General features: G+C 36.0%; 1 protein-coding gene and 1 non-coding gene across 7 annotated transcripts in view; both read left to right on the top strand.

The window, feature by feature from the left end:
- Positions 1–16,002, top strand: part of PRPF39 (pre-mRNA processing factor 39) — a 30,887-nt gene that overhangs the window by 13,066 nt on the left and 1,819 nt on the right. For all 6 annotated transcript variants that reach the window (XM_063609269.1, XM_055291434.2, XM_055291437.2 and 3 more), the window contains 8 exons: positions 67–185; positions 4,786–4,953; positions 9,697–9,862; positions 10,658–10,765; positions 11,855–12,019; positions 12,333–12,459; positions 12,782–13,050; positions 14,531–14,715. In XM_063609269.1, the coding sequence (XP_063465339.1) occupies positions 67–185; positions 4,786–4,953; positions 9,697–9,862; positions 10,658–10,765; positions 11,855–12,019; positions 12,333–12,459; positions 12,782–13,050; positions 14,531–14,715 (1,307 nt within the window). The remainder of the gene's footprint in view (positions 1–66; positions 186–4,785; positions 4,954–9,696; positions 9,863–10,657; positions 10,766–11,854; positions 12,020–12,332; positions 12,460–12,781; positions 13,051–14,530; positions 14,716–16,002) is intronic.
- LOC129490916 (small nucleolar RNA SNORD127) lies at positions 13,116–13,201 on the top strand. The gene has a single exon (XR_008660385.1). It is a non-coding gene; the product is annotated as a small nucleolar RNA SNORD127 (small nucleolar RNA).

Below are 16,002 nucleotides of genomic sequence, written 5' to 3'. Positions count from 1 at the left end.
ACAGTGTTGCCTCTCTGTTAAGAAATAATTAAATATTTGAAGTACAGTTTGCTGTTTTCTTCTTAGGTTTATCGGCGGGGGCTTCAGGCAATACCTCTTAGTGTTGACCTTTGGATACATTATATAAACTTCTTAAAAGAAACACTGGACCCTGGTGATCCTGAGACAAGCAATACGATAAGAGGGTATGTGGAACATTGATAGTGAAATGTATTTTATGATATAAATAATTATTCTGATGTTGATAATAGAGCTTATGAAAGCTAAGCTGGAAGTTTAACTTCTGTTCCATTGTTAAAAAAAGATACATGTAATAAACTTATGCTTTATGATTTGAAAATGCAGATAATAATAAAGCCTTCCTACAGTCCATGCCCCTTATGTCCCCAATTCCACTCCTCAAGGTTAATAGCTTGGTGTGTGTTCTTTCAGATATATGTATAAGTACCTATTTGTGCGTATGTTTTCATACTGCTCTTTGACTTTTTTTTTTTTTTTAAACAATGTTCGGGTATCTCTTCCTGCCATATTTTTTAACAATTACAAAAAGTATTTTATAATACTTTATAAAAAATATCTTATAAGCCAAAGTACTCTATTTCACCAAATCCTTATTTATAGGAAATAATCAGTGCTACAGTGAACATCTCTGTACAAGTCAATATTTTTTGTAGAATGCACTAGAAATGGAACTTCTGTCAAAGGGAACACACAGCTAAGTTTTATCAAATGTTCCTTCAAAAATGGTATCGATTCTAAACTCCCACAGTGTATGAAAATAATCATTTTCCCACAGCTGTGCCACATTTTTTGTTTTACCTCCAGCGGCATCTCTGTTTTAATTTGTTTATATCTTGGTTGTTCATCCTGGTTTACCATCTTCTCATATGCTTATATAAGCCATTTTTTAAATTACCTGTTGATATCATTTGCTCATTTTTCTATTACATTATCTTTTTCTTGATTACAGTAGTTTACTAATGTATTTGTTTTTGGTTTTCAAAAAAAAGCGTGTGCATATTGCTTAAGAAGTTAGCTAATGTTAAACTGCTTGTAACAAAAAGCACCTCCTCCACCTCCCTTCAAATATTTTAGCTCTTTCTTCTGGTATTTTCTACCATGTGTAACAGTAGATCTATGTTGCTTGCTTTCTTTCTCTGTTAGTTGTAGACATTATGTATCTGTTACAGTAAATGAGAATTTTAACCTACTTACACTTTGTTTTCCCATTCCTTATCTTTCCAGTATAGCTGTAGGATAGGTTTCAATAATCAGCTTCAGTATTTTTTTTAAATCATTGTAAATCCATAAATAAGGATGGGCACAGTGGCTTATACCTGTAATCCTAGCACTTTGGGAGGCTGAGGTGGGAGGAGTGCTTGAGCCTGGCAGGTTGAGGCTGCAGTGAGCTGTGATTGCACCACTGCATTCTAGCCTGAGTCACAGAGTGAGACCTTGTCTCAAAAACAAAAAACATTAGCTGGGCATGGTGTCGCATGCCTGTAGTTCCAGCTACTCGGGAGGCTGAGGCAAGAGAATTGCTTGAACCTGGGAGGCGGGGAGGTTGCAGTGAGCCAAGATCGATTGTGCCACTGCACGATGAGTGTTTCTTTTCTTCTTCCTATTTTTCATATCTTAGACTTTGTCTGGCTTTTTGAGGTATTTCCTTGACCCTTGTATTGGATTTTTAACATCTTCCATCAGATTTTTTTTTTTTTTTTTTTTTTTTTTTGAGACAGAGTCTGCCTCTCTCCCCCAGGCTGGAGTGCAGTGGCTCGATCTCGGCTCACTGCAAGCTCCGCCTCCTGGGTTCACGCCATTCTTCTGCACCAGCCTCCCGAGTAGCTGGGACTACAGGCACCTGCCACCACGCCTGAGTAATTTTTTGTATTTTTAGTAGAGACAGGGTTTCACTGTGTTAGCCAGGATGATCTTCATCTCCTGACCTCGTGATCCGCCCGTCTCGGCCTCCCAAAGTGCTGGGATTACAGGTGTGAGCCACTGCACCCAGCCCAGATTCTGAGTATCCAAGAATCTTTCTTGTTCTCTGAGTGTTCCTTTTTTTATACTCTCTAATACTTGTTTCATGGCTGCATATCTTTTCATTATTTCTTTGATGATACTAAGGATAGTTGAGGTTTTCCTCTGTTCCCAGGACTGTTTTCTCTCAAATTTTTCTGTTTACTCATTTTCATCTCTGAGATATGTGATCTCTGGATTTTTATTCCTATTACAGATTAGATATTAACAAGCTATATGAGCCAGGCACAGTGGATCACTTGAGGTCAGGAGTTCAAGACCAGCCTGGCCAACATGGTGAAACCCTGTCTCTACTTAAAATACAAAAAAATTAGCTGGGCATGGTGGCAGGAGTCTGTAATCCCAGCTTCTCAGGAGGGTGAGGTAGGAGAATTGCTTGAACCTGGAAGGCAGAAGTTGCAGTTAGCTGAGATGGTGACATTGCACTCCAGCCTGGGTGACAGAGTGAGTCGCTGTCTCAGAAACAAACAAACAAACCAAAAAACAAAAGCAAGCTATATGGAAGCACTGTGTGTTTTGCATAGGGCATTGTCAGTTGGCCTATGGTGTTTCACAGTAGCGTAATCATGTGGCCACTCTTTTTTGCTGGTGGATTCCCAGTGATAGTAACCTTATATCTTATTCCTGAGCCAAGCAGTTTGTTTAGAAAAGGATAATTTTATTTACTTGGGGAATGGAAACCTAGCTGCTGAAATCCCCATAGCTGGGCGGGAAAGTTGAAGATTTCTCACCATTCATTAAGTATACCTTCTTCTAAACGTTCTGTCTTCATTTCATTACCGTCTTGTCTTCTTCCCCTTGTCTCCATACTTTTTTCAGTGTCTGGTTAATTTTCTGAATCATTTGGGATTCTGTAGGGACAGTAACATCTATTTTATTCTTTTGAAAACCTTACACCAAATATGCACATGCATGCATGCACAGACACACATGCTCTTCAATCTTTTATCTCTATATTAAACATATTTCCTCCAATGTTGGTATGTTTTTAACTTTGTTTATGGTGTCTTTTATCATATGGAGTTTTATTTTTCCTTAATGTGCTTCTATTTTAATTCTTACTGGTTTCTGAGTTTTGTGCCTATTTTGCCAAAAATGTATAAATCCTGTATTTTGTTCTAACTTTTCTATAGTTTTTTGCTTATTCATTTATCTGAATTTAATTTCTGTCTGTCGTGAGATAGACATTAGCCTTTTATATATTCCCACTTTTGAATTAAAATATCTCCTATATCATACACCAAATACTCACACATTGATCTCTTTTTGTTTTCTTGGCTCTGTACTGTTCATCCATTTTTCTGTTACCTGGCCAGTGCCAAACGTGTAATTACTATAGCTTCCTAGTTTCTTATATTATCTTTCAGGAAAATGCCTATTGCATTATCCTTTTACAAAGTCATTTTGCATTTTTGTATTCTAGATGAATAGTAGAATTTGATTTTTTCTTGTTCCACTCAACATTTTTTAGCACTTTATTGAAATTGTGTTAAAATTGTGGTTTAACTTAGGGGAGTGTAGTTTTATACTTTTTAAAAATCTCTCTTGATTCTAAGATACTTATCTTGAAAGTATGTATCTAAAAGCTTTATCCCATTGGAGAATTAAATCCAGCGATTAAAATTGCTTACAGAAATCTCTTGACATGACCAGGTATTTTAAAATACTTTGTAACAAACTTTTTTTTTTTCCCTTGGAGACAGAGTCTTGCTTTGTCATCCAGGCCAGAGTGCAGTGTTGAGTGGTGCAATTTCAGCTAACTGCCACTTCCACCTCCGAGGTTCAAGTGATTCTCATGCCTCAGACTCCCGAGTAGCTCAGATTAGAGATGTGCACCACAACGCCTGGCTAATTTTTGTATTTTTAGTAGAGATGGGGTTTCTCTGTGTTAGCAAGGCTGGTCTCAAACTCCTGGCCTCATGTGCTGGAATTACAGGCATGAGCCATGGTGCCTAGCCTGTGATAAACTTTAATGATAGAATTTTAGAATTGAGAGGGGCTTTTGAGAGGTTTAAAGTATATGTATACTTTTTTTTTTTTGAGACAGAGTCGCGCTCTGTCGCCCAGTCTGGAGTACAGTGGTGCAATCTTGGCTCACTGCAACCTCCGCCTGCCGGGTTCAGGCAGTTCTCCTGCCTCAGCCTCCCGAGTAGCTGGGACTACAGGCATGTGCCACCATGCCTGGCTAATTTTTTGTATTTTTGTAGAGACTGGGGTTTCACCATGTTGGCCAGGTTGGTCTTGAACTCCTGACCTCAGGTGATCCTCCTGCCTCAGCCTCCCAAAGTGCTGCGATTACAGGCATGAGCCCATAATCATGCCTGTAATCATTTCACCATGCCTTGTGAAAATATTCTCAAATTGAGATAAAATTTGCCTTTCTTTAACTTCCTACTTGTTTTAATTTTGTCTTCTGTCATAAATCAATCGATACAACAGACATTTCAGATTTAACAAATACTTAAATGTCTACTCTTACCTATTTGCAATGTGTACATTTTGTATTTAATTTTCTATTTGATAAAATTACATAAAAAGTACATTTATCTATTCCCTTTGTTTTCTCACTCTTTTTAAGCAGCTGTTGTATGCTTTCTGTTATTCTGTCCACCCTTTAATCCCTACTTGCATAGGAAGCAGTTGAATATAATTTTTGAAGTTAGCATTATCTTCTAAATTTAGAAATAATATTATAAAAGTGATTTTATCTTGGAAAGATAACTTAAGAGTAATTTAATTTTTCAGAACTTTTGAGCATGCTGTTCTAGCTGCAGGAACAGATTTCCGTTCTGACAGACTGTGGGAAATGTATATAAACTGGGAAAATGAGCAGGGAAACCTGAGAGAAGTTACAGCTATATATGATCGTATTCTTGGTATTCCAACACAGCTGTATAGTCATCATTTTCAGAGGTAGGTGGGAAATTCTGATCATTGAAACATCTTTGATTACTCAGATAGTTGGTAATATTAAGTATTATAATTCTCTTGAAATGTTATGTAAGCTTTTATTATGTGGAAAGAGGAATAAATTTTGTTGCTAATCACAACCTATGTGCTTGCTTTTGACATTTTTTCATATGCCTTATGAAATGTTTAGAAATTTTACTGTTTTAGATCGAAGTTTCTCCTTATTCATTTTAATAGATAAAGAAACACAGGAATTCTGTCTTGTCTAAGGTAGTTCAGAGTAGTGAAGGAATGAGAAAATAGTACCTAAGTTGAGTTATTTATTTATGGCATTAAATTGACACAGTGCCTGGCACATGATAGATGCTTATTTTTTTGAAACTTAATGATTTGCTAAATATACATTCTTGTGATTGCTATAACACCTTATATCCAAAACAGTGAAGGATGCATTTTATACAGTAAGTCGTATCTATTTTCAAACACTCAGGGATCATTCCATTTTAATTTTCTAACATGGTTTTTCTGTTACAATTGGTATCCTTTTATTTTAATGATTACTGTTAAAACAACTAATTCTGTGTGTCATTATTTTTGTGTTCTGTTTTCTGCTTTATTCAGAGTATCCCATCAGTAAGGATCCAGAAAGTCTTTCTGAACAAGTATGAGGACTGTGTCTTTGCTTTTTTTAAATTGGCATGTTTTCTATTTTTTGTTATAATTTTTATGAATAGTACTGTATAAACTTAGTATTTTCTATTTTTTGTTATAATTTTTATGAGTAATATTGTATAAACTTAGGTACTTTTTAAGTGAGTGATTTTCTAAATTTTTTTTTTACTACCAAAAGTAGAAGACTTTTATGAAGCATTTGTAAAGTACTAAGGATCAATGTGCTAGAGGTAGAAGTTATATAGACTCAAGTTAGAAATAGGAAGCATGTAGGTAGGAATATTCTCTCTGCTCTTGATGAAACAGAGGAAGCAGGCAGGTTTCTAAGGTATAATGACCTAGGAAGACACTTGCTGAAAGACATTAACACAAGTAAGAATTGGCATATGGAAATGCTTGGTAAATAGTTGCCAAACATGTAAGTACAAAAGTACTTAAATTACCTGATGGGCCAAAGAGGGTGTCTTTTCATCGACTAGTTCTTCTGTGAATTAAAGTATAGGAAAAATCTATGACTACAAGAACTTTACTGATGATGGAAAAAGAATATGTGTAGGAAACACACAGACACTGTGCTGAGTGCTTTGTAACTCACTTAATCCTCCCATTAACCCAGCGAGGCAAGTACTATTGTTCCCATTTTATGAAAGGGGAGACACGGGGAGATTAGCATATTTATCTAAGGCCACAGAGTTTGTAAGTGATTGGAAGCTACTTGGAACCTAGACAGTATGGCTCTAAAGTTTTTGATATGTTCTCCTACAAATCTTTTTTATTTCTAAATAAATATCCCACTAGGCATTTATTTATTTATTTTTCTTTAAGTCATCAGTTACCCAAGCTTTTAAAAATGCATATATGCTTATAATAGATTTAGTGGGATTATATTACACATACTGATCTATAATCTGATATTTTTCACTTAATGCATTTAGAACCACTTTCCTTATCAGTTATAGCGAACTCACAAGTAGTCTTTATGCAATTCTTATACTTTATATAAGTTAACTAATTCACATGACTAACTGCTTTGAGAGCGACTGAATGTTTTGTTTTCCGTAACACGTCTCTTTCTTAAAGTCATTTATTTAGCATTTGCTGTGTACCTGTTAATAGGCTATTTAAGTTGTAGGAATGAAGGCCCAAAGAAGCTATGTGTAAATAGCGTTGCCTGTGAGTTGGTCAGAAGGATAGAGGAGGAGGTGTGTGTTAAAAAACATATTCTAAGTGGTATACAGTAATAATGGAAATATTTTTATTGTGCTTGTGCATTAGGCTTGTATATTGGATGTACCCTGCACATTATCTCTGAGATGATGTCTAGTTTAAAACCTTCTTTAGCATGAGGACTTTGTGATCTGGTCTAACATCCAGGTCCAATCCCTGGTAGTTCCTGAGCTCTAGACACACCTAAGTCTGATAACTTCCCAAAGGGCAGTGTTGTTTTATATCTTCATGACTGTAATACCTTTTCCTCTTTCCACTTGTCTAGTGGACTTCTATTCCCGGAGACCACACAGTTTTGTGTCTTCTCTGTGAAATTTTCTCTGGTTCACCTATATTGAGATATCTAGTCTGTTATTTGTGCCACGACTTTACCTACATTTATTTACATTTATATCAGCACCAGTAACACTGCTTTGAATTTATGTCTCTTATATTCTCAACATGCCTGTCAGTTTCTGAGGCTTCATTCTTTGTATCTCGAATATTTAGGAATAGAGCTCAATATATATTAGGCACTCAGCCAGTCTTTACTGAATAAATGTTAGCTTTATAATACAAAAAACTGCTAAAAAAATACTGCTTAATATTATGCACATTTTGTCACTATTTTAAAGAAGTTGCTACATGATGTAGCAATCAAGTCATTTTAGATTTATGTACTGTGTGTAGTTATTTTGAAATTTTACCTTATTTTAAGTTTTTAATTCATTTGTTGACAATTTTGAGTTTTAATATTCATCTGTAATTAAATCTGTTTTTTCATACTACATATTTGAGAGTTACTTCCTTATTTTTAATTTTTTAACGTAAGGTAATCTATGTTAATTTTTTTCCTCCTGGTGCTGAAATGGGCCGTGAGCCTCTGTATCCATTGACTTTGCAAAATTTAAATTAGATTCCAATGTTATTTGTATACTTTTTTTTTTTTTTTTTTTTTTTGAGGTGAAATCTCTCTCTGTTGCCCAAGCTGGATTGCAGTGGTGCAATCTTGGCTTACTGCAGCCTCCACCTCCCAGGTTCAAGTGATTCTTCTGCCTCAGCCTCCCGAGTAGCTGGGATTACAGGCGCCCGCCCCGACACCAAGCTAATTTTTGTATTTTTAGTACAGATGGGTTTCAGCGTGTTTGCCAGGCTGGTCTCGAACTCCCGACCTCAGGTGATCTGCCCGCCTCAGCCTCCCAAAGTGCTGGGATTACAGGCATCAGCAGGTGCCTGACCTGTTTGCTTACTTTTTAGTAACATTTCTGGTAGTAGTACAGAGGTGGGAATGGGAGTTGTGAGACTAGAGGCTCCAAGGTCATTTTATGTTTATCCAGCTTAAAAGTCCCGAGGTGATGAACATGTATTTAAAAGCTACAGTCAATAGGACCTGGTATCTAATGTAAATGAAAAGCTAGATGGAACAGATTGAGACATGTAGTGGTTGACAGTACCATTAATCAATATTAGAAATGCTGAGGGTGGCTGGGCATGGTGGCTCACCTGCAATCCCAGCACTTTTGGAGGCTGAGGCGGGTGGATCACCTGAGGTCAGGAGTTCCAGACCAGGCTGCCCAACAAGGTGAAACCCCGTCTCTACTAAAATTACGAAAATTAGCTGGGCGTGGTGGTGCGCACCTGTAATCCCAGCTACTTGGGAGGCTGAGGCAGGAGAATTGCTTGAACCCGGGAGGTGGAGCTTGCAGTGAGCCAAGATAGCACCATTGCTCTCTAGCCTGGGCAACAGAGTGGGACTCCATCTCGCACAAAAAAAATAAAGAAATACTGAGGGTATTCATTTTCAGATGAAGATGCCACACTTATTTTAAAATATTTCATATTTGAGGTTCCAAAGGTATATTCAAATTGTGATGGTGTAGATATTTTAACTCCTCAACCTGGTGTTTTTGATTAAAATTTATATGTATACAAATTATTGCATGTTTTTATAAAATAGTGAAGTGATTTTTTTTCAAAAATCTTTTTATAGATTAGCTTAAAACTAATCCATATTTCTTTGTGCAGAGTATTGTCAGTTGGATATGCTAATGTGATTAGGAGAAAGGTTTGGACTTGTGTTACAGTTTTGAGCGTCATTATGGTATACTTATTTCAAGCTGTATCAGTGAGATTGGCCATAAGTATGTATTAATAAAAATAGATGAGAACCAAATGGAGAGTGGAATTCTTGGGAATAGTAGCATTTAGGGCAGGTAAGAAGGGGAATAAGACATAGAACAGCAGTCAGAAGCTTGGAGGAACATACTACAAAACAAGTGTCCATTTAATTTTGTGTATGAGGTAATTGATAATCTTAATTGGGCAGTTTCATTGGATTTTTGCGTACTCACATGTAGATGAGGAGTACTTGGGAGGTGGGAAGGAAATGCTGTATTTGTTGGTTATTTACAAGTGATCATTTAGAATTTAAATATGGATTACAATATTTAATTTTACTGTAACTTTTGTGTCTTTGTAGTAAAATAGATTCTATGACACACAAAGAATAGGTATTATCATCTTATTTTACAATTGAGGAAACTAAGATTTAGAAAAAAGAAAAACTTTCCTTAAGTCAGATAACCAGTAACAGACAGAACTGAAGTTTGAATTTATGCCTGTTCATGCCTTCTCTATTCCACTGTAAAGGTAGGAAGAAATTGAAGATGTCTATAGACTGTTTTATCATATGGTAGTGTTTTATCATATATGGTAGGGTTTTACTATAGAAAAGAAAGAGAACTAAGTTATGATATTTTGGTTTCTTTTTTAAATCAAATCCTTTGAAAGAGTAGTATGTAGTAGGAATCTCAATATGAGATCTAAAATTATGATTCGAATATATATATTTTTATTGTCTTCCTTTAGATTTAAAGAACATGTACAGAATAACTTGCCTAGAGATCTTTTAACTGGTGAACAGTTTATTCAGTTGCGAAGGGAATTAGCTTCTGTAAATGGTCATAGTGGTGATGATGGTCCTCCTGGTGATGATCTACCATCGGGAATTGAAGACATAACTGATCCTGCAAAGGTAACCAGTCTTATTCTAAAGTTTGTCAGTGGCCAGGTGTGGTGGCTTATGCCTGTAATCCCAGCACTTTGGGAGGCCAGGGTAGGCGGATCACCTGAGGTCCGGAGTTTGAGACCCGTCTAGGCAACATGGTGAAACCCCATCTATACTAAACATACAAAAATTAGCCAGGTGTGGTGGCACATGACTGTAGTCCCATCTACTTGAAGGTTGAGGTGGGAAGATTGCTTGAACCTGGAAGGCGGAGGTTGCAGTGAGCTAGGATGGCACCGCTGCACTCCAGCCTGGGCCACAGAGCAAGACTCCATCTCGGGGGAAAAAAAAAGTCTTCAGTGCAGAAGAAACTGGACCTGTTATCCGTTGACTCCATGAGTGGCACAGTGATCACTTACATAGCTGGCCATTTACCCAGTGACTTGTAGCTTGTTTGAAGTTAATTTCTGATTAAGGCAAGTGGGGATTCAGTAGCTTGTATGTGTAGATTTAAGGTAGAGAATCTATTTTACTACGAGACACCCCCCAAAAAACTTAGAAGGAATATTTTGCCTAGGTTGTGTATCTACTAGCCCAATTTAAGAAAAAAAGAAAAAAAAATATGAAAGTGGTTAATTAGGAAGTTGTGTGATAAGTTTTAGTGTTGTTAATGGGATTTTGCACATAATTGCCAACAGTTAAAAATCTACCACTATTCTAAGACTAAAATATCTGTGAATAATACTTAAATGTAAGCAGTGATATTGAAAATTTTCAGTATACGGTTTGTGAGATTTATTTTTTTCCCTTTTTCTTCCCAAGCTAATTACAGAAATAGAAAACATGAGACATAGAATCATTGAGATTCATCAAGAAATGTTTAATTATAATGAGCATGAAGTTAGTAAAAGGTGGACATTTGAAGAAGGTGTAAGTGTTTTTGTTTTGTAATAGTCTTTAAAATACAAAGTAGGAATAATTTATTTTTCTTTCAATTTTGATAGTACTATCTCTGTTGTAACTTTATTTTTGCATATTTAAGCCATAACTTCAGATGTTTGTCTCATTTATTGTAATCATTATCAGTTTTTCCATTTTCCCTGATCAGTTTTAGAATGTTTGAATTCAGATTTACTTGAATTGCAAGATTTCTGCTTAATCTGAACAATTTTATTCTAATTGTTCAGTTTTTAAAAGTCAACTTCATGGGGTTATATTTTACATACATTACAATTCACCCATTTTAGGTATATAGTAAAATGAGGTAATTTCCCACAGTTTTAATTCTTTGGTTTTTTTTCTGACTGCTCTACTGAGATATAATTCACATGCCATATAATTCACCCATTTAAAGTATACAGTTCAATAGTTCTTAGTATATTCACAGATATGTACAACGATCACCACAGTCAATTTTAAAGCATAATCACCACCTCAAAAAATAACACCTTAACTTTTAGTTGTCACTACCCCTACCTCAGCTGCGACCCTCCACCCCCAGTGCTAAGGTACCACCATCTGCTTTTTGTTTCTGTAGATTTCCCTATAATGGCCTTTCGTATGAATGGAATCTTAGAATATGGAATCATTTCACAGATATATGTATATACATTGTAGTCATCACAGCAATCAAGATACAGAACTCTTTTAGCACCCCAAAGGTCCCCTTGGCCCCTTTCCAGCCAGAGTTCCCCTCTCCACTTCTAGCCCTAGGCAGCCATTGATCTGCTTTCTGTCACTATGGTTGTTCAATTTTAAAATATTCAACAAAGTATAAAATGTTCTGTACATTGAAAAGCATGTAATTGGCAAAATGGCAGAATACAGAGAAAATGTATTATTTCATTTGTAAAGCTTAAGGAATTTAAGGGTTAACTTTAAAAGTTTTTCAAATTATGAAATATGATTAAAAATTTTAATTATCATCAATTATACTTATATTTAAAATAATTTGTATTAACACTGTATATTTTGGTGATACTGGTTTACTTTCATTGGCATGTTACAATTTCATTACAGATTAAAAGACCTTACTTTCATGTGAAACCTTTGGAAAAGGCACAACTAAAAAACTGGAAAGAATACTTAGAATTCGAAATTGAAAATGGGACTCACGAACGAGTTGTGGTTCTCTTTGAAAGATGTGTCATATCATGTGCCCTCTATGAGGAGTTTTGGATTAAGGTAAGAAAATCACGTGCTCTTAAACTTGAATATATTATAAACATTGATCTAGTGACTAACCTTTTTTGTACTTCTGTTGAATGTTGTTCATATAACTATATCTGTTGCATTAGGAGATGGTCTGCTTGCAACCAGATTTGACTGCTGCATATGCCAACCTCGTTGCCTCTCTTCGTCCTTCCTTACAGAAACTAGTCTAGTGGTTCAATAAAGGTGCTGAATGGGTTTAAAAATAGAATTTTATCGTTCTGTCACAAATTTAATGGCTTGTTCAACTGTAAATTATTCAGTATTTCCTCTTTTCTGTATGTAGTATGCCAAGTACATGGAAAACCATAGCATTGAAGGAGTGAGGCATGTCTTCAGCAGAGCTTGCACTATACATCTCCCAAAGAAACCCACGGTGCATATGCTTTGGGCAGCTTTTGAGGAACAGCAGGGTAAGAGTGGAGAAATTCAGTTGATATTTTTGAGATTTTAAGTTATTTCAGGAAACAGTGACAAATTGAGTGGTAAGAGACGGTGTAAAGCAGAGTTTGGCAAACTTTCTCTAAAGGGCCAGATAGTAAAAGCCATGTGTTCTGACTTTTAGGCTTTGTAAGCCATTGTAGCCCCAAACAGCCATAGGCAGTATGTAAATATGCATGGCGGTTTCCCATTAGTTGCTGGATTTAGCCCATGGGTGATTGTTGCCAGTATCTGGTTATAAACATTATTTTAGTTGTTTAAACCAAAGCATAAACATTTAATTACTGTTTCTAGGTAATATTAATGAAGCCAGGAATATCTTGAGAACATTTGAAGAATGTGTGCTAGGATTGGCAATGGTTCGTTTACGAAGAGTGAGTTTAGAACGACGGCATGGAAATCTGGAAGAAGCTGAACATTTGCTTCAGGATGCCATTAAGAATGCCAAATCAAATAATGAATCTTCATTTTATGCTGTCAAACTAGCCCGGCATCTTTTCAAAATACAGAAAAACCTTCCAAAATCAAGAAAGGTGCTTTTGGAAGCAATCGAAAGAGACAAAGTATGGATTTGTATTTTTAAGAGTATCTTCTATTAAAAAAACCAGTGGTCAGTGTATTTTCACTGTGGCAACTGTGATGAAAGATTTGGTCTGTATGTAATATATTTTATTACTAAATGAGGACAACAGTCCCTCTAAACTGATGTTGCCATTTAAAAATTTTTTTCAAATTGTTTTGAATTAAAAGTTTGAGACATTAAGATTATTGGGTTAAAATTGTTGTAGACATTGTGATATTTTGTATTTTGCCTTTAGAAATTATCAACAAATTTACCGATTACTAAGTAGAACAGAGGACTTGGGAGAATACTTCATAAACGAAAGCATAGGCGTTGCCTATGTTGTAAGCACATTTAGAAGTGAGATGATTTTGCTTCTCCATAGAGTACGTTTTATGTATCAATTGAAAAAGGCAGTGTATAGGTAATAGGTAATTTCTCAAGTTTTAGGATTTTAGTTATTGCCAGGTCTGTTTAAGATACAGATTTATAGCAGTTCGCTTCTAGCTACAGTTTAAGATGTTTATCTTTTTTTTTTTGAGTCTGTCGCCTAAGCTGGAGTGCAGTAGTGCCATCTTGGCTCACTTCAACCTCTGCCTCTCGGGTTCAAGCGATTCTCCAGCCTCAGCCTCCCGAGTAGCTGGGATTACAGGCATGCATCACTGTGTCTGGCTAATTTTCATATTTTTAGTAGACAGGGTTTCACCATGTTGGTCAGGCTGATCTTGAACTCCTGACCTCAAGTGATTTGCCTGCCTTGGCCTCCCAAAGTGCTGGGATTACAGGCGTGAGCCACCGCACCTGGGCTTTTTTTTTTTTTTTGAGACAGAGTCTTACTGTCACTGAGGCTGGAGTGTGGTAGCGTGATCTCGGCACACTGCAGCTTCCACCTCCTGGGTTCAAGCCATTCTCCTGCCTCAGGCTCCCGAGTAGCTGGGATTAAAGGTGTGCACCACCACGCCAGTTAATTTTTGTATTTTTAGTAGAGATGGGGTTTTACCATGTTGGCCAGGCTGGTCTCAAACTCCAGACCTCAAGTGATCCTCCTGCCTTGGCCTCCCAAAGTGCTGGGATTATAGGCATGAGCCACCACACCCGGTTAAGATGTTTATCTATAGTTGTAGTAAAGATTTAAATTATTTGAAGCAAAGAGATATTTTTTATGTTTTATTTTCTAATTGTCATGGTAGGTCATGTCATACTAAATACAAGATAGGATATAGAGTATTAATTTACTGTCATTGAAAAATTTGCATTGTTTAGGAGATACTAGGATGATCAATTGATTGAAAAATTCATAAGTGTGTTAATGAATTTTTTCACCCCTTTAGATACATGCTGAAAACATTTAGCATGAGTTGTATTTTAATACAATTTTCAATATTTTTTTCAAATTGAGACATAAAAACTAAGGCATTTTAAATATCTGTGCTCTAATAAAAATACTTTAGAAATATTAATTGATGCTGCTTTTTACACAGGAGAACACAAAGTTATACCTCAATTTACTTGAGATGGAATATAGTGGTGACCTCAAACAAAATGAAGAAAATATCCTAAATTGTTTTGACAAAGCTGTACATGGTTCGTTACCTATTAAAATGAGAATTACATTTTCTCAGAGAAAAGTGGAATTTCTTGAAGATTTTGGTTCCGATGTTAATAAGTAAGATATTAATTATATTACCTATTTGAATGATAAATGAGCATTGATTTTTTGTATGGGGATTTGATGATTAGTATAGACTAATACATTGTTAAATTTTAAAATGTTCGCTTAGTTTACTTTTTCCTCAGATATATATGGGGGTAAATTCAATTTTGTAAATACACATGCACTTAACAGGAAGGCATAAGGTTTGTCTCTCCTTCAAAACTGTTTTCCCAATTTTAGAATGACAGTTTAAACCATGACTGAATGAGAGAATGCAGGAAGGAGCAATCCTGTGAAAAGGGAAATGGGATAAAGATTGAACCCTGAAACCCAAATATTTAATATATAGGTCAATAAAGATGGATGGGATTAATCTCCAGTAGGAGTGCTATTTTCTGAGATTGGAGAAGAGGATGGATATGGTCCCACAGAACACGCCTAGTGGCCTCATCTTCCTTCATTGTAAAAGGCTGAAAGTTGAGGATGGTTGAAGAGAATGCTCCAGTGGATTTGGGAAAAGGACAAGTTTAAGATTAAATTTACTAAGAGTACAAATATTGGCTGGGGCACTGCTGAAGTTCCAGTCTTACCTGATTCTAGTAAGGAAATACACCAGTTCCTGTTAGGCATGTACCTTTTCTGATTATTCTTATTTAGATTTCTGTTGAAACCACTGTAGATAAACTGAGAATTAGTTGTGTCTGGGTGTTTGTATATGTGTGTATGTATTTTTGATGGCTGTGTAAAATTTCAGTGCAACTAATATAACAGCTAATGTTTATATTAGTGTATTTTAATGTATTAATGTATATATTTGTGTGCTTGGCATGATGCCAAATGTTTTATATTAGCTATCTTGCAGAAAATTCATAGCAGTAGAATGAGGGTATAGGGTTCTGTTTTCTTAATAGATGAGGAGAGGATTAAACAGAGATTAGGCATTTTTTCTGAGGTCATGTAGCTATTATCACATTGTGGAGCTAGGACTGAACCTACTTCAGTTTCTGCTCTTAACTGCTTGTGTGCTGTGTATTTAGTGTCTTATGTTTACACTGAAGAAGGTACACAAAAGATGAGATATGTAATTCTAGCTTCTAGTCTAGTTGAATGACACGATTAACAGGAAATAAGTAAGTGTATGAGGTAGCAAATAACTGCTAGGAGGGCTGTGATCTCTCTGGATCAGAATGGATTTGTCATGCTTCATAGAGGAGGTTGGGGTTTATTTAGTTATTACTGGATTCTGATAAGCTGAGCAGAGGACACAGTGGCGGAAGCAAGCTGAAGCTCATCTAAAAG

This window comes from Symphalangus syndactylus, chromosome 9 (assembly GCF_028878055.3).
Source record: "Symphalangus syndactylus isolate Jambi chromosome 9, NHGRI_mSymSyn1-v2.1_pri, whole genome shotgun sequence".
Classification (NCBI taxonomy): domain Eukaryota; kingdom Metazoa; phylum Chordata; class Mammalia; order Primates; family Hylobatidae; genus Symphalangus; species Symphalangus syndactylus.
The sequence above is the reverse complement of the archived record's forward strand: the minus strand, read 5'-3'. Positions and strand labels throughout refer to the sequence as shown.